The 18,883-nt window shown below is 50.7% G+C and overlaps 1 protein-coding gene across 3 annotated transcripts in view; it reads right to left on the reverse strand.

The window, feature by feature from the left end:
* Positions 1–11,029: 11,029 nt before the first annotated feature.
* The window catches only part of CSMD2 (CUB and Sushi multiple domains 2), a 277,897-nt gene continuing 270,043 nt past the window's right edge, over positions 11,030–18,883 (reverse strand). For all 3 annotated transcript variants that reach the window (XM_069875476.1, XM_069875478.1, XM_069875479.1), the window contains 8 exons: positions 17,943–18,122; positions 17,355–17,420; positions 16,636–16,797; positions 15,958–16,070; positions 15,152–15,239; positions 14,141–14,279; positions 13,149–13,324; positions 11,030–12,646 (listed from right to left, as the gene is read on the reverse strand). In XM_069875476.1, coding sequence (XP_069731577.1) covers positions 13,165–13,324; positions 14,141–14,279; positions 15,152–15,239; positions 15,958–16,070; positions 16,636–16,797; positions 17,355–17,420; positions 17,943–18,122 — 908 coding nt within the window. In that variant the 3' untranslated portion in view covers positions 11,030–12,646; positions 13,149–13,164. The remainder of the gene's footprint in view (positions 12,647–13,148; positions 13,325–14,140; positions 14,280–15,151; positions 15,240–15,957; positions 16,071–16,635; positions 16,798–17,354; positions 17,421–17,942; positions 18,123–18,883) is intronic.

The following is an 18,883-nucleotide window of genomic DNA, read 5'->3' on the forward strand; positions in this document are numbered from 1 at the left end:
GACTGAGTGAGCGTGGAGGTCTTTTCCAACCTCAATGCTTCTGTGACTCTATTGAACACTGCCTTTCACCCCTACAGAAACCATTTCCCCCTCATCTCCTCTTTGAAACGAAAGCCGTACCCAAGGCAGAAACTCCTTCAAAGGTGCTCAGCTTTGCCCAAGATCCTGGATGTCTCCATCCTCCAGCATCCCTTGCCGTAAACCCCAGCAACTCTGCTGCTAAATCAGCTCCCTGGAAACCACTCCACAAACCTGAGGAGAAGCAGGGCTGCAGAATTTAAACCTTCTGGAGCTGCCCACTCTTGCCCAACGCAATAAATGCCTCCCAGAGCCAAGGGGCCAGACCCATGGCGATGGGGCGAGGGGATTGGAAACCTGGGGCTTTGCTCCTTCCAGCTCAACCAAGGCAGCTCCCAAGGGAGCAGCAAGGCAGGAGGAGGCTGGATGTGGAAGCACACCACTTAGTCTCCTGCTGATCTGTATCTTCCCTCCAGGTAATGTTTTTCTGACAAAAAAAAGTGGAGTTTCAGATGTTTGTGTCTCTATTTTGAGAGGTCGGGAGGGCGTGGATGTGGTTTGCATGAAGTTTTTCCCTCTTGGAAGTGTAGGGTTGGAAGTTTTGTTCTAAAGTACCAAGAATAAGTTAACAGAACAAAGAAATAGACAAGAAAATAAATCGCAGAAGCCCTTTCCCGTGGCACAGAAGGATCGGAGGAACCCAGGGTGGATGTGGACGGACACAAGCTGGATGTCAAGCTGCGGGGAGTGCTCCTCTGCAGCCACTCTTGGGCACCATGCTGCCTGGTGAGGAGCTACAAGTTCTTTGTACCCAGTCCTCCTCCCTGCCCCAGCACCCCAACACTCACCCTGGCCTCTGCATTTCAGCCCCAAGGGCTCTGAAGAACATTCGACTGTTAAAAGTTTGACCCTCCTGCTCCTGGTCCAGGTGCCACCAAGTGGATTGTTCTCAGAACTCCCTTGCAGCCGCTTTTCTGCCTCACTCCTGCAGCGGGATAATGGCTTTCATCTGCTAAAAACAAATTAGATTTTCTTGTCAAGAGCTAAATTGATGGACTTTTTCACCAGTAGATCAAAGGGCTGGTATTATTCCCTATTTTGAAGTGCTCTGTGGGACTGGATGGCAGCAGAAGGAATTCTCCGCTCCCTACATTCACCCCTGCCAAGGGGTTTTCATGCTGATGTCTCTGATCAGAAATGAGCTTCTCCCAGGGGGCTATTGAAGAGGTACTAAGATGCTATTAGAACATCACCTTCCCTGTCCTTTAATTTGCAGAGAGAACTAACAGAGGGGAAAATGAGCTGCTGCAATGGAGAAGACCCCAAAGTTAGCTGCTGGTGGCTGCAAATATAAGATGCTGCCGTGGGAAGTCTCCCAGAATTAAGCACAAGTCCCTGAATGTGCTCCTGCTTGGCAGTTTTCAGATTATTTATGGTCTTTTATGCAGAACAAACCTGCCTGCCTCCACAGGCTTCCCCATCAGCTTGCTGGCAAACAAGCTGACATGAAAAGCTTTATGAATAACACACGGAAACAGAAAATAAGATAGATAATACGAGATAGAAGGGAAGCGAGAGCCACCATTTAAATAACCCTGCTGCATCGCCACCTGTCATAAATTATTGACAAAGGCGAGAGGTCTGATGCGAAGCCGGGGCACCGCTCGGGGGATGCTCAGTGCCGGAGATCTCAGCCTCCAGCCCCCCGGGGATCGCTCTGACAAGATGCCTCGGCTGATCTGAGTTGGTCTCTGGGTCAGGTCTTAGGTGGACATCCACTTCTGGAGGCAGGAGGTCTGCTCCGTGGGGCTGGTGGGAAATGAAAGGTCGGTATCCTACACACCTCCAACCCCCAGCAGCTCCAGCCACTCCGAGCACCTTCTCTAGGATGTTTTTCCCACCTCGTGCTGTGACGTGGAGCACGTCTGAGTGCTGCACTGGGGCCAACCTCTCCCTTTTCTTCCCAGCATCCTTTCCTTCTCTAATTTTTAAATCCACAGCCTCCAAAAACCCCCTGGCATCTCTTCATCACTCAAGCCAGGGAAACAGCCAGCCTGCCATGACCCAGATGTTGAACAAAGCCTTCCTGGGAACAACTGCTTCCATACGATTTCTCTATATGCAATATTAAAAGGGATTTTAGGAAGGGAAGGGGTGTAAAATGAGCAGTGGAAGTAGGGGGTTTGCTCCTCCCTCACAGACAAAAGTAGAAAACTGAGCTGTACGTCTCAGGCCTTGTTTGCTCAGTGACAGGAGCTCAGAGCAGGAGCATCCTCCTTGCAGTGCCCACAGGGGTGATTTTTAGGATGACATGGAAGAACAGCCCCTCCAGCTTCAGAGAATCATAGAATCACCAGGTTGGAAGAGACCCACCGGATCATCGAGTCCAACCATTCCCATCAGTCACTAACCCATGTCCCTCAGCACCTCGTCCACCCGTGCCTTAAACCCCTCCAGGGAAGGGGACTCAACCCCCTCCCTGGGCAGCCTCTGCCACTGCCCAATCACCCTTTCCATGAAAAATTTTTTCCTAATGTCCAGCCTAAACCTCCCCTGGGAGCTTGCTCTCCTCTGCCCTAAATCTCTCCTCCCGAGTGGGAATAGGATGCTATTTTTCTCTCCCTGGGTTGAAGGGATCAGTCATGCTGGATTTGGAAAGGTAAGGAGCATTTTTCTGTCACCGTGTGCTGTATTTGTTACCCTGCTGCACTCTGGTGCTGCCCCTGTGCTGCTCGGCACAACTCGGAGCAGTATTTTCCTACGAAACATTGTTCCATAGGGAAGGAGGCTGAAAAGGAAAACAGTTTTTCCTGAAAGCCCATGAAAGAGTCAGCGGGAAGATGCGACCCCGCATGCATTTCAATTCGGGAGCCCAGCACCCTTTGGAAATGTGTCTTCCCAGCCTCCAGCTGCAGAACAGTTTGCTTCAACCATCAGTCTCAACTGCCTTAAGGAAGCCAGGGAAGCAAAAGAAGTTACCCACACGCTTGAGCATTGATACATGCAGAAAGAAGCAGCTACAGGGCACTTGAGAGCTCCCTGTGACGAGTTTGTGCCACCACCCAGCCAAGAGGACCCTGCAGTGACGTCCTGGGCGCTCACACGTGCTGTGAAACCCCACATCCCTGCTGCAGGCAAGGACACAGGTCAGCAGCGCGGTTAGAAGAGGTTTTGCAGTGATTCCTCACAGCCCAGGGCTGACCTTGGCCAGCACCTTAAACAATCTTTAAGCCGTAGGGAAACCTGAGGCAGTGGGTGGCTCATGACCCAGCGGCTGAGCCCGCCTGGCCCCAAAGCCCAGCCCTGTGCCCGTAACACCAACCCAAAGCACACACCATCCTCATGACCAAGAGAATTATTATGCCTATTACCTAAAAAAAAGCATCATTTAATTTTGTAAGTGATGATGTGGTAGCTATAAACGTCGCCTTTCAGCAGAAGCTGCTACCAAACACGGTGACGGGCTGGCTACCGCCAACCATGCCCGCGCTGCAATTCGTTAACGGTGTTGACTTTCCCCCCCCAAGCATATGTTGCAATCTGATTACATCCAAGTAAATCTGTTTGTCAAACATTAATAGCCTCCTTCCATTCTATTACTCTTTTTCTACCAGCACAGCTACCGCATATAAATATTTCAAATCATCTCACTCAATAAAGCCAGTCCAAGGGCATCACGACCCGATGATTTCAGATTGTTATTGACATATTTATTGGAGGCCGCTGTGCTGGCAAGGCGTGAGCTGCTGCATGAATAAGGATGCAGTTTGCAAGCAGAGGAGGGAAGCCAAGCACAACAGCCCGGAGAAAAAGGGTGTCGTGGTCTGTTGGTCCAGCACTTGTAATTGCGAAAGGATCCTCTGATTGTGCTAATGATGTGAATATGAAAAAATCCTGTCCTATGGAATAACACCCTCTTTCTCCATCCTGTCCCCATCAGCAATTAACATCGCAGAACCTCTTGGACCAGCCTGAGAGAGTGACTGGATGTTCTTAAAAGAGACTGAGTCAGATCTGGGGTGCAACCGTGGGTTGTCATCCACAGAATCATAGAGCCCTTCGGTTGGAAAAGACCTTTGAGATCACCGAGTCCAAGTGTACCTGTCCATAGCTAAACCAGATCTCTGAGCACTTCACCTACCTGTCTTTTAAACCTTTCCAGAGATGGGGGCTCAATCACTGCCATGGGCAGTGCCCGAGAGCCCTCGCAGTGCAAGATGCCCTGTTAGGGTGGGATTCCTCTGCCCAAGGGGCTCATCCCCTCTCACAGCCAGCCGAACACAACTATTTTGCGATGTCCAAGTTTGAATTCTGAGCGCTGAACCTTCCTACGCTGATATCTGGAATCTCAGTTGCAATATTTCCCTTGCCAGCTTTTGCATTCTTAATAAACAGGCTGCTAAGGGTGTTAATTAATACGAAATGCAATAAGCAAGAATTCGAGTAATGTCCCTGCTGCGCTACCTCCTCAGCTACGATTCATTGCTGGCTGCTTAATCTGCACTCACCAAGGGCTTAGGGACAGAACCAGCTCCTGCTTGTTGGCTTGTTTGGGTGTGTGGGATGCTGTATGGGTGGACAGGTATGACCCATAAAAAGAAGAGGTACCTGGTTGCTGTAGTGAAGATGATCACTGGTCCCCTGAAAGCTGGATGGAGCAGGAGCTGTGATAAGTTGCCATCATCCTTTGTGCCTTTGGGTGGAAAACAACTCCTCTTACATCACTTACCCCTTTGGCTGAGCAAGCAGGGCTGGATTTGCCCCCACGGCTACTGGCGTGGATTCCTGACCATGTCCCCGGCCAGGGGACAACCCTGAGGCCACTCCAGAAGAGCCGGGTCCCTCCTGGGAACAGCAACGCCTGCTCACTCCACCACTCACCTGTGGTACCAAAGCGATCGTGACTGAGCACAAATTCCTTCTTACAGCTTCAGGCTGGTCCGAAAGCACCTGCACTTCATCTCTGTCTCTCCCAGTTACTGGTCTGATGTATGGAAGTGCCAGGAGAGCCGTGCTGGGGTTGGGTCCCTGCGGGTGGGGGTGAGGACTCGCTCTTTCTAAGTGGATAACAAAAGGCTTATGAAGCAGTGAAAGGGTTAATGAAATAATGAAGTAAAATACAGCCCTGGTCTGGCTGAGGCTGGGAGCTGACAGGCAGGGTCACGGCTGCTCTGCAGCTCTGGCTCCAGCCACAGCCAGAAGCTGCTTTGGATGCAGCTGAAGAAATGAGATCCCTGCAGGAGTTGGTTCCAGGCTCCAAGTTGGCGACAGGGAAGAACATCTTCCAGACTCAATGGGTCTAGAAGGGATGGGATACTCTAAAGCACAATATTCCCTGCTTCTCTAGAGAGGGAAGCACTAAATTGTTCCCCAGCTCATTGTACTTGGTACAAAAGAGTCCCCTCTCCATTTTCCTGAGAACAGAAGTCATGCATTTAATTTCTTCCCTCTCTCCTCACCTTAGGAGCTGGCAGCAATCGCAGCCGCGTTCGTGGACAGAGGGGAACCGCTCACCATCTGCTTGCAGCCACAGAGCATCACACAAGAGGACCTTGTGGCTTGAGATGAGTTTTACCATGTGTAAAGGCCATTCCGTACTGTTTATACACGTCTGTGGGCTTGCTCTGGGATGAAAGCCACCATCCAGGACCGACTGTCCATTCCCAGATCCACGCTCTCGAGCAGCAGCCCCAGCCCGGGCCGGGAGCCAAGACCTGGCAGCGCGGGCTCCGTCTGCAGGCTGGGCTGTGGATCAAAGCTCTGCACGTGCCCGCAGGTCCATCCAGATCAAAGGCACCTTTGGCCTCTCCAGGGCTACTGGGAGCAGACAGCTGCCCGGCTCCGCCAGGAGGGACCTGCATCGGCCCCTGGACACCAGAGAAATACCTGGCCACTCATCCTTCACCTTCACTGTTCCTTTTCCAGCTGGCTTTGATCAGATCTGCCGCTGTCACCTCATTGCTTTCAGCCACGTCTCCACACGCCTGGCTTTGTCACTGTTTTCTACCGCAGCCTCCAGGAGCCCAGCCTGCAGAGATGCTCGGAGAAGGGCTCTGCTGCCTGCAGAGAGGGTGGAGGCTGCAAGTCCAGGCTGTATACACGGTAGCCCCCCAGACCACCTCAGTAGCCCCCAACTCCCTCCATCCTTTCTGCCAAGCGCCATCCAGAACCTAATGTGGGTCTGAACATGAATAAATCCACCCCCATTACAAACCACATTCGACAACCGCACCTCCTCGTACCCCGAGTACTCCTTGCACTTCATTAATTCACACAGACTTTTTAACTTCTCTTTTTCCCCTTCCAAAAGCTGCTGGAGCTTATCAAGAGATGAAAGATTGAAGGACATGCATAATTAATGGCCTGTTTTTTAAAAAATAATTTAATTTTGCCGTCACATCTGCATTCTTCAGGTACGGCTTTAATTCTTTAATTACAGAAGAGCGTGCCACACTGCTCCTGATTAACAGTTGGAAATTAAGGCTAGATTGGAGTGGGGGAGAAGGATGCGTCAATACAGAAATAAGAATATAAAGCAGGTTGAGAAAGAGGGAAAAGGAAAGAGAGTCTTCAGCTCAGCAAATCCATCTGATTTAACAGTTCTGTATCCCAGGTCATTTCCAGGAGGATTTCCTGCCCCTCAAGACAGCTCGAGGGGTCCCAGGAAAGGGAGAAGGAATGGAGAAGGGTCCTTTGTAGGCTGGAATTCCAGCCTAGGGAAGCAGAGAGGGAAACCCACCTTCTTCTCTCCCATTAGCACGGTGGGAGATGCCCGAGGGATCCAGGCAAACCCCAAGACGTCCCAAAGAGAACTTTGGGTGATGCCCTGCAGAGACCTTTCTGTTAACGGTGAAGTAAAAGAGCAGAAGTGAGGCTCTGTGATCAACCAAAGCCAAATTCTCTCATCACAAACTGATATTTGCAACTTCTAGAAAGGAAAGGGAAAAAAAAAAATCCCCTGGTGAGTGCAGGCAAGTACATTTTCCAGCTGTCACCCACGAGCCAGGGTCACCCAGCCTGGCACTGAGCACAGCAGAGAAGGAATGGGAAACAAAAAAAAAAAAAAAAAGAAAAAAATAGCAACCAAGCTTTGCAGCTTCAGTTTTCCGTGTGACAGGGCAATACCTCGTACCTGTGCTGCTGCTCCATCCTGGCTGGATGCTCCAGCACATCCTGGTCCATTGGGTCAGGGGTTTTCACTGCCCCTAATCACATCATTCCAGGCTTATCTTTCTCTTTCCCTCTTTGGGTGGGTTTGTTTTGCTAGTTTATATCCCAAAGCAGATTTTTCAATCATAAAGGGCAGGTTAAAATGCAAATCTCAGAGCAAGGAAAGACCAGAGATAGAAAAACTTGTGTCTCAACCAGGAACCTCAATGTGCCAGGCGAAGCACTCGGCAGCAGGTCGAGCATCAAACCCCATCACTGTTTCTCTGCACATAATACCTTATGATCCTGGTCCTGACGTGCGTGTTCAGGAAACGTCATTTGAATTAGGAAGAAAACAGACATTAACTCACTTTGACTACGAGGAAGAATTAAGATGAATTTCATAGAATCACAGAATGGTTTGGGTTGGAAGGGACCTCAAAGCCCATCCAGTTCCACCCCAGCCATGGACTAGGACACTTCCCATGGGATCAGGGGCTCCAAGCCCCATCCAACCTGGCCTTGAACCCCTCCAGGGATGGGGCAGCCACCCCTGCTCTGGGCAACCTGGGCCAGGGCCTCCCCACCCTCACAGCAAAACATTTCTCCCTAAGATCTCACCTCTCGCAGCTCAAAATCGTTCCACTTTGTCCTCTCCCTGCCCCCTCCCTGATCAAGAGCCACTGCCCATCCAGCAGGAACACAACCATTGCCCCAAAACTCAAAGCAGAACACCTCTCGGGCACATCACGCCCCAAACTGCTCCTCCAGAGCCTGGCACGTGGCTCAATCTGCTGAATCCCCCCCCAAAAAAGGCTGCTCCGTCCTAGCGCCTTCCCTGCCCACCTCATTGCACGCAAAGCAGCCAAGGCCAGACATGAAGGGAGGGAAACCAAAGAGATAAAGCCTCTGCAATCTGGAAGAGACAAATAAAAGGCAACGTGAAAGCCACAGAGAGAGCATCAAGCTCGCACCAGTGAAGCTGGCGTGGGCAGAGCAGAAGCAGGCAGCAGGACATCAAAGCCCGCGTAACGCCCTTCTTTAATAACAAATTGTGTCAATCAGCACCGAGACTGCAGCTAATTGCAGTCAGTCACCAGCACTGGGGAGAGAGGAGGCGTTTGACAGAGAAAGCAACCTAATTAAAGCAATTTGGGGCGTCCTGGAGAGAAGAGCTGGAGGGAGAGTGAGAAGATGGGGGCACGGGGCTCGTGGACCCCATTATCCCACCTCTCACTGCACAGAGCTCCGCTCGCAGCATCACTCCGTGTCAGGCATGGTTTTCCCAGCCTCCCTAGACAGAGGTGACTCGTCCAGGGAAAATCCTGGTGGAGAAGCAAAAGAATCAATTCTGCATGTGGAAAGGAATCCACTCAGTGCTCTGGGAAGGGGGAAAGCAAGTGATTATTGCCTGGACCACGCAGACTCGAGCTCGAGCAAGGAGGATGCTCCTGGCTAAGCCGTGATGGCTGGGGAGGAGCCACTGCCCACACGGATGAGGCGGAGAAGTGGGAACATCTCCCACGGGAACCACAATAACTCAACCATCAGCATTTTAACGCAGCCCCACAGACTGATGGGCTGCACCACCCTAACACGGCACACGGAGGCTTCTTCCAGGCTGATCATCGCAGCAATTAAATGACTGATTTGTCACCAGGCTGTCCCTCTCCCCAGGGCTTGAGGAGATGAAAGCTTTGCCCTGGTGGAGATGTCTCATTTTACGGGTTTTAAGCTCCGAAACATCCACCAGCCAGAGGAAGGGAGAAGGGATTGGAGGGGGCTGGGGATCCCATGATTTCACTCCAAGCAGCATCATTCCCACCTTCCTGACCTTGGGTGTGGAGGGAGAGCTGAGCCACCAAGAGCTTCAAAAAGGCTTCATCAAGAGCAAAATCATGTCAATAACTCAACTGAGGAAACCAGAAATGGAAATGCACCGATTTAGCACTGAAAAATTCATCTCAGACACTTGGAAAGTGGGAGGGGAGACATGGGACAAGACATCCCGCGTCCCTTTCCCACTAGAAAATTCTCTGCCTAATTAATTTCCAACTTAAAAAGCCACGCGAATTCAGCCCCAGACCTGGATCGAGAGGGACCCTGCCAGCAGCTGGGACTCACTTCAGGCAGCACAGTTGTGACCATGGGAAATAAATCCCAATTTCCAAGGTATCGTTGGTTTCTTTGAGGATCTGGGTGAGGCACCTGCTTCCAAACACAGCGGATTGTCAAGTACCTGTTTCCAAATGGGCTGTGACAGAGGATCCAGATCTCCTCGGCACCCCAAGCATCAATTCCTCGCCGGTGGGGTGGGACCACAGCGGGACTAACATCACATCCCATTAACGCCGAGTGAGGAGAGAGGAGGGCACCGAGAGGGACGGGTCGCAGACGTCGGCTCCGTTCAGCTCCCTCCTGCCTGCCCCGCAGGGTCCTACGAGAAACCTTTGGCAGCTCATGAAAAAGGCACCAGAAAAAATGTAAGAAAAGCAATGCAAAAATTTATATTTTATTTTAATTCAAAAATTTAAAATAGCTTTCAAATTCCGTAAAGTATGCCTGGACACCATGAAAAGCCTCATATACAGAGACAGATAAATTAAACTGTATATACTGCAGACAAGCCAAGTGTATGGATAGATTACATATTTACACTTTTATGTAAACCATATTTATACATTTTATTACATTTACAAAAAAAAGCTGATCTTGCACTACCGTTTACTACAATAATGAAAAAAACATTTACATTGTGTTTTTTTTAACTGTACAAACTTTCGATTCATAAAAATATATCTCTGTACAAAAGAGGGATTTTTTTTCTTTTTTTTTTCCCTTGTTTTTTCTTTTTTCCTTAGTTTTTTTTAATTTTTTCTATATTTTTTTATTTTTTTAAATTTTTTTTAACCATTATGCAAGTCCTCTGGGCACAAGGATGGAGAATGTCATGGATCGGCTCCCAGCCAGCTCACAAAAAAATGGGACAACCCCTCCTCTACCTCCTTTGTTGCTTGAGCAACAGCAGAAAATGGCACTGAAAGGGCTGAAAGCAGCAATTCCTGTTCAGGTGGAGCCTCCCTTCTCCCTGCCCTGGGGTTAGAGTGTCCCCAGGTCACTATACACACCTCAACACGAGCTTCTCCAGGCGATTCCTTCGATCGAGTGGGATTCGGGAAGGTCTGAGGAGCAGCAGTGGGCTCTGCGGTCGCTGTGTGTGTGTAGGGGTGCCTCCCTGCCCTCTGCTCGCACCGCTGGCAGCTGGGAGAGCTTTCTGGGACCAGAAAGGTTCAGCATCTGCTGTTGGGGGATACTGAGAGGTGCCCAGGTTTGGGGGATTGAAGAGGAGCCAGGATGCTGCAATCACAGCCCCGGGTACAGCGAGGAGCCGCGACCCTCGGCTGCGTCGCCGCAGCCAGGAGAGAGGGCTGGGCGTCTAACCAAGGGCACAACCACCGGGTAATTTAGGATGAAAGGGACCCTGAGGTCAAACGCGGGCCAGGAGAGCAGAGCTGAAGGTAGGAGCCAGCTGCCTATGTGCAGATGCAAGGAAAGGAACCAGGCGAGCACCCTGCTCCCGTTACACCAGTGGAAAGAGGCGGCGGCTCCCTGCCCTCAGCACAGATGATCCGGGGGGAGATGCGCTGGCCCCACATCCCAGGGCTCTTCCCTCCTACCCTTCAGCCCGAGCTGGGTCCGTGTCCTGCAACAGGAGGTGCCCAGAGAGGGGCCGGCATCGCCGCCGCCCCGGGGAACTCAGTCCCACAGGCAGCGGGAAGATGAAACCATCTCCACCCAGCAGCGGCAGGAGCTGGGAGGGCTCCGTGCCACAGGACACGCTCTGAACTGCTCCAGGACTGGCCCTGAGCTACCTGCGTGCCCAGCGCCACGCGGGCAGCACCGCCCTGACCTCAGAGCAGAGCTCTGGCTCCCGCATGCGCTCACACCCACCTCTCCAGGATAAACCAGAGCACCTTTGGATGCAGAGCTGGCATTTTTTGGCAGGCTGGCTGTTCAGCACTTAGGCTGCAGAACACTGCTTACTCTAAGAGCGCCGAGTAAGAGACAGAAGTAAAAAAAAATAGATATATATTTATATATACATACACACACAGAGTGAAAGAATCAACAACCCAGGAAAAAAAAAAGCTACCCTGTGGTTTTCATTAGACAAAACCTCAGCTGACGATGGGTAGGGGAAAGCCAGCGCCTAAGTGCAAGCATGGATGCAGCACCCCCTCTTTTGTCTTAATTCTGTTTTCCCTTCAAGTCTTCTGTAAGAAGAAGCTGCTTCATTGACACAAACGGCTTGCCTCCCAGTCGGTAAAGTGGCACTGTTGCTCTCCCCGACTCCAGCCTGGCCTAAGAAACCGTGACTCAAACCAAACAGCCTAAAAGCCCGAATCAACAGGAGCAGCTCCCCTCTTTATGAGAGGAGGACGACGCCAGCACAAAAGCATCACTCTCTTAGAAGGGAGGAGAGAAATGTCAAGCCGCCTTATCTGCTCTCATGAAAGCCGAGGCAACCTTTCCGCCCCTGGGAAATAAAGGGAGCAGCTTTGGAGAGAAATTAAAACTCTTATTGCATTGCCATTTGGAGGATCAATATGGAAAGGGCAGAGGCTTTTGAATGCTGTTGGGGGGAAATCGGTATTTGCTGGAGTTCGTTTTAAAGAGGTTTTTGTCCCTTCGTGTCTGTCAGCAATTTCCTGATGAGGGTGTTTGGACACAGCTAAACCCGGCGGCTGCTGGGAGGAGACAGGGATGGGGGGACGCCTCCTTCCCAGCCCCGAGAGTCATCCCAAAAAGAACACAGGGCAGAAGGAACCCAGCAAGAATGCCCAAAGGAAAACTAAACACGGGGAAGAAGAGAAAAGCTTGCAAAGTTCTGCTTTTCTCATTAAAAAGGTGCCATTAGAAACCACTTCCTCTGCAAAAGCCCTGGGTTAGAAAAAAACAACAAAGAATCAACACACAAACCCAAATACAGACAAAGCAAGTGCTCATCCTGCCCCACACTGGTGTTTCCCACTGACCCCACTCAGCACCTTGCGCAGTGCAACCTGCTTTTGCCTCTTTGCTGTCCAAGCTCTTCCCCAAGTGGAGGGGTGCTGGTGGGACCCCACACACCCCACTGCTCCCTCCAGGAACACACCAACCAGAGCAGGTCGTAAAAGCCTTCCCACCACCTTGCCTCCCAGGTCCTCCACTTCCCCAGGTCTTGACGTTGAAGCTGAGACCCACCAGCGCAGGGTGGGAGACCTTTGGTTGGCTTGGTTATCCACGGCAGGATGGAGAGGGTGGGTAAGGACGACAGAGGACAACCCAGCAGTCTCTCAGTAGTTAACACAAAGTCCAGCGAGGTGTAGCAGCTTCTCCACGGCCTCAGCAAGGTTGGGAGAAGGGAGATGGGGAGGGGATGGATGGAGACTAGTGAGGTGATACACAATCATCCACCAGACACCTACCCTGGAGGAACCTGGGACAACGGGAAAGGAGGGGTGAGACAGAAGGAAACGGTTTGTTATTACACAGAGAAATGCTGGGAAAGCCTGCAACGGCTTCACTATCTCAAATCCAGAACGTTCCAGTCCAGAAGTGTTCTTAAAGCCTGCAGGGTACATTATTTATGACATTAAATTCTTTCTATGTGCCTTTGCAGAAAAACTTCGGAACTACTTGCTTCACCCTTCTCTCATCACTGTGCAACCCCCCCTGTCTGGAGTCACATTGGTCTTAGAGACTCATTTTTTGCTTCTCCACAGGGCTCTTTGGACTTGTTCCACCACTGGTCCCCAGGAGGAGCAGTGAGCACCCGAGACCCAGAGAAGGGGACGCTGGTTTGGGTGCTGCCCTGGGCAGAGATGATGACCTGGACCATCTGAACCTCTCTGGGTGCACTCTGTACACCTGCTTCCATCTAAGAAGAGGCAAAGGGGAGGAGAGCCGCGGCGTTGTCCCGCTCGGGCGCTGGCACTCACCGCCAGGGGCCGGCTGCTATACGGCCGTGCACACCGTGCTGACTGTGAACTCCGTCTCGTTGGCCATGATGTCTGTGGGCTGCAGGTTGCGGTCGTACATCGGATTTTCAAACGTTGCTCGGACGTTGGTGTTTTCATGGCCGGCGTAGCCATTGAATGGGACTTTTGGTCTTCTCCTGCAGGATGTCAGAAAGAAAATCCAGAGAGGTCACGGCTGCTCCTGCCGTGGCCGCCTAAACAGTCCTGACAAGAAGTCAGTGGAAAGGAAAAAGCTGCTGTTGAAGAGGGCGAACGCCTGGGGATAAGGCAGGAGGGATCTACAGGAAGCTCCTGCTGTAGATTCACAGTTCCCTGGACTTTGCCACGGCCCCAGGTACGCTCCCTCTGCAGAGCAGCCAGCCTGCACGAGGCTCTGCAGCGCAGCAACGTGCCCACAGCAACGCATCGATCAGCAGGGGCTCGTTTACAAGATATGCAAAGCCAGCCTGAATGCTGAAGTATGGAGTTTACTTTGCCTCATCCCACCTAATGTTGCCACAAACTTATTTACAGTCACAAAAGCCCTCAACGCTCTCTTCTCCCAACACTCTCACCCCTTCATACATGGTTACTCTGTTATCTTTTCATCTTCTGAATTAAATAAGAATCTCAGAAGGGTTTGGCTTGGAAGGTCCATCCACTTCCACCCCTGCCATGGGCAGGGACACCTCTCACTGGATCAGGGGCTCCAAGCCCCATCCAGCCTGGCCTTGAACCCCTCCAGGGATGGGGCAGCCACCCCTGCTCTGGGCAACCTGTTCCAGGGCCTCCCCACCCTCACAGGAGACTATCTCTTCCTGGCTGCAAGCGCACAGCACCGGCTCCTGTTGAGCTTCTCATCCACCAGCACCCCCAGAAACCTGGTCTGGCACAACTGCTTTTAAGTCAAGCTCACAAATATTTGTCAGCCCCCTGATTTTATTTTACCTCCTGGCGTCGTTCTCGAAACCCACCTGTGTTTGTAGAGATAAAGCACAAACCCTGCAATAATCAGGGCTATGAAAGGCACAAGAATGGCAGCTGCCACAGAACTGCTGTTTGATGCAAAGTGGTGTCCTATGGATTCGGGATCATTTTCCATCATGCTGATGTCTGAAACAAACCAGAAGCAAACACATTTCCAAACACCGCTGTGAGAAATGGGGTTTGCTTGAGTGACGAGTTACATCTTCAACAACAGAACAAGGCGGGTACATGTGTTGCTGTAAAAGGTAATCAAAAGGTTCTAAGCCGGATTAAGAATGGTTTGGAGATCTAGCCCAGTTTAGACATCATCATTTATTTAGAACTGCAATCAAAGAAAGACGTAAACAGATTTATCTTATCAAAATGCTCAAACTTGGATGCTTAAATCTAGGTTTTAAGGGAGACTTTCAAAGGCTGCTATGAGCAGCTAATTCAGCTCAGACCTCGGCTTATCTAGGCTCCGAAGTGCCTCTGATTTCTGAAAGTGAAATGGAGACTTTCCTTGTGGTAGGACTTAGGCTTTTAGGTCAGAGACCTGGCAACACGGACGAAAAAAAGGGTCCAGAAGCCTCCAAACTCCTTCTGCCTTTGAACAGAAACTTTCTTATACACCTCACTTCATTCCCAAGTTAAAAAAGTTGTTGTTGCATTGTTTGTCTCCCTCAAATCTTATGCCTCTGCCTCAAATGTGAAGGAACAGAAGCTTCTGCGCGCCACCCCCTCCCACTGCTGGGGTGCAGAGATCTGAGGGCTCCCCACTTCTCTGCCCCGTTGCCCAGTGTGGGTTTTGCCAGCTCTCTGATGAATGATGTGCAGAGAGGAGCTGGAAAGAGTTAAGTCAAACCTGATGGCTCCAACCCAGCTATACAGATCTGGCCCAGCAGGTTGAAAATTAAAGCCAGGGACTGGAGAACTGTTCCTTGTTTGAAAAACTCTGCTACCACCAGATCCCAGCTTTTAGCAATGGAGGCAAAAAGCAGTAGTAGGAGGAACTTTACCAAGTCTCTGAAGGCCAAACTGCCCGAAGCCTTTGCCACGTACAAAGCCCTGGTACACAAACGTGCCGCTCGATGACTCTGATGAGACCTGCAGTGACAGCAAAGCAGAGATTTGTTCAATGCTCCCCTGGCGTGTTAGCACCCAGCTGGTCACAGTCTCTTTCAAGTTCATGCACAGCATTAATTTGAATCAAAAAACGGGATGTTTTTTAAGAAGTCTGACTGCCCAATAACTTGTTAAGACTCTCACATCTCAAAGGAAAGGAAAAAATAGCCTTGTTTGCAATAAACTACAGAGCACGTTGCTGATCCAACAGGGACAGTGGGGGCTCCAGGCTACAACCAGCCAGAGGTCAACCAGATGCAGGTTTCTCCTTGGTACCAGTGGGTCTCTTCAGGGCATGGGAAGTTACCAGCCAGAAACTGGGGTGAGAAGTTGACTCCACAAGGGAAGATTAGCTCTTGTAGCTTGATGTTTAACAGACATAAAATGTTAAAATGGAATTAACCATGTTGGTTTCTCCTTAAGCGTTGTCTGGAAACTTACAGATTTAAAACCACAAGGCCACAAAAAAGCCACAGAGCCGCAAGGGAGCACGGAAGAGCCAACTGTCGGGTAACGTTATCTTGAGTGCTGGAAGAACGCCCTGTGTCCCCTTCATGTGAGCAGGGCACTGGAGGACAGCAGCCTCATCTTGCCACCAGCGAAGGATGCTATTCCTTCAGCAAGGGAAAAGCTGGGGTTGTGATAACAACGGGAGGAGATTTGTGGGTGGGCTTTGTGTTCAAGGTGCCTGTGCACTTACGTGTCCATCTAGAGCCCATTTGTCGTTTCTGAACTTGTTGACAAAGATCTCCACTGGCCCCATTATCTGGTAAACCTGGAGAAGCAGGTGCACATCTTCTTTCTTGTAAATGCCTGAAAAATAAGTGGCTTTTAACCACTAGATTGCAATGACTCTGAGTTTGAAGTAATTGACTTCCTACCTGAGAGAGTAATTGCCTTATCTTCAAGAGGACAACTCCTACCAACCCTCTCGGTGAGGCACACTGGGAACCACACACACAATCCCCACCTGCCTCCCAGGGTATTAAGGACATTTCACACATGGAAGACACTGAGATGTTGATGTTTAGGGTAAGCTGCTGGATCAGTAACAACGTGGTGCTCCACGGAGGGCAGGGACAAGGGGCACTCAACTTTTGATCTTGTCTTGGACTGCTAGTCCACCCCTCCAGCAGAAAGGGAACGAACGGTGGACTAGGCTGAGCTGCCTTGCTCAAATCTGAAAGCAAACTCAGGTACATGACTTTGTTTGTCTTGGTCTGATCAAAAGACTGGGGACTTCAAAGCTGGGTGGTTCTATAAAGCTCTGTCAGAGAACATCAACAGCACAGATGGAGCAAAACAGGCTGCCCCTCACTCTTTGAGGCCACTTCCAACACGTGTCAACCCCTCCCAAGAGCTGCGCTGGTTCCCTTACCAGACACCAGGAGCTCCACGCCGCTGTGGTCTATCAAAGTGGCGTTGACTTTACTGGTGGCAGGGTCGAAGCTAGTGACAGACAGCATCGCAGGCTGCTTCTTCCCCATGTACTCATAGGAGCCTTTCCAAAGGGAATTCCTCGCAAACACATCAGCAGGCACTAGAAACCACAGTGATTGGGGATGCAGAAAAACAAGCACGTTACCATTCATTTCCATTTTTCAGAAATCAAAATAGAGTAAATTTCTTTCTTTCTTTAAATCCACAAATACACATTTAAATATCTCAAATACCACCCACTCCCTGTGTTATCATCACTGAGTACAAAGGCAAAGAGAGGAGAACAAACAGGCTGATGACTTTAATTTTGTTGTTTTGACAAAAAATGCCACTGAAGTTTTAAAAACCAACCCACCCACAAATTAATTTCTTCGGAGAAGGCAACAAAAATGGAAAAAGCTCTAATGTAAAGCATCCTCGAGGACTCGAATCTCCAGAGTGCCCTGGGAGGGCAGTGGCTGATGGTGCCCAGTCCCTTAAGGCTCCTGTCTGTTCTCCAGTGAAGCATGAATGAACAGGATGGGGCATGCAGGCTGCTTTAACTAGCCCAGTCGTTTCAAGACCTGCAAGGAGCAGCCAGGTTTCTGGGAAGAGGATGGACCTGGTGAGGTTCACATCTAGCACTGATGTGCCCCAAGAAGAGCCCAACTACGGTACCTGACACCTTGGCTAGTGGAGGGTCCCTTGCGGTGCCAACCGGCCTCCCACTGGGGCGGACGTCGGCTGAAAGAGAGGAGGAAACCATCAACGGTGAATATTGAGGCATCGGAGGCTGCTGAGACACTGGATGGTGGAACTAGATGGGCTTTGAGGTCCTTTCTGACCCAAAACCTTTCCACAATTCTGTGATTTACTGTCTGACCCTGCCACCCACTCCAACCCAACATGTCCAGAGCTACCATGCTCCACAAGAGCCACACAGCTTTATTTCAAGATTAGATCATCACGTGTTCTTGATCTAAGACTTTGAGGTAGGTGAGTGAGGTAAAGAACAACCTTCCTTCTGCAGATGCTTCCAGACACAAACTATCAGGCAGAAAATCTCTCAGCTGTCTCCCTGCTGGGGCCAGCACAGGACCCTGTGGAGCTGTGGTCTCCACAGCCAGCTCAGCCATGCAAACACCCGACTCCTGAAGCGCTGGTGTAGGTCTAAGAGGATGGTTGTTTTCTCTAGGGCTGCAACGCTGCCCTCCGCGGAGGTAGAGGCAACAACCGAATCAGGGTCACGCTGCTCAGAGCTTTTACCCAGGCAAATGGGTGGTTTTCCCGTCCAGCTGCCGTCCGCTTTGCAGGTTCGATGCTCAGACCCTCCGGTGAGATAGTAGCCGCTCTGGCAGGAGTAGATCAAGGTGTAGCCCAGGGATGGCAAATCCAGAGCACCGACGTTGGCATGTGAGGGGGTCTCCGGCTGCTTACAGTGGTGAGCTGGAAAGCACCAGGACAACAGAGATGAGAGATGGCATCCAGTCAGACAGAGAAAGGCAGAAGAGTGACACCACGATGTCAGGAGAGACAGAAATCTCTTAGAAGAGACCTTGTTTTCAGCCAAAGCTTTCTGCTCACTGAGGGAGATGATGCCATGCCTAGATTTTTCCCAGCAGGATGAATTAATGAGGCTGCTCCCTGTGCTCCGCCTGCTAGACTGCTCTGGCTGCCTAAAGCTCTCAGGGGAGCCTTCACTCAGCTCCAGCTCCCAGGAACCGAAACCCAGGCTCTGCCAGCACCCTTTCAGGGGAAAAAGTCAAAACCAAATGATGCTCAAGACACCTTTCTCCTTCTGTTAACTCTGCCCCTTGCACCGCAATCCAGGTCTGTCTGCGCAATGAAAACTGCCTTTACAGGGCATCGAGACCCAGTAATTCCTGTGAACGCATAACAGATCTGGTTATGTATAATCTCTCTGCATGGGAGCAGTATCCTACGAATGATTTGCACCTACTTGTCCGTAGGATCACTCAGTAAGTCCTCGGCAGTGAGCAACAGGCATAAATCCCTGTAATGGCTCAATAACTTTCAGGATTTGGCCCACAGAAATCGAAGCTGAGCTCACCCAAGTCTCTGCCACCAGAGCGAGCGGGGGCCCGTGCTGCTCTATCAGGGCCTGTTGTAAATGTGTCACCACTTGCCTTGAGAAGTTACGACACCAGAACGAATAAATCTCAGAGCCAGGAAGCTCCCTCTCACCC

This window comes from Phaenicophaeus curvirostris, chromosome 23 (genome assembly GCF_032191515.1).
Source record: "Phaenicophaeus curvirostris isolate KB17595 chromosome 23, BPBGC_Pcur_1.0, whole genome shotgun sequence".
Taxonomy (NCBI): Eukaryota; Metazoa; Chordata; class Aves; order Cuculiformes; family Cuculidae; genus Phaenicophaeus; species Phaenicophaeus curvirostris.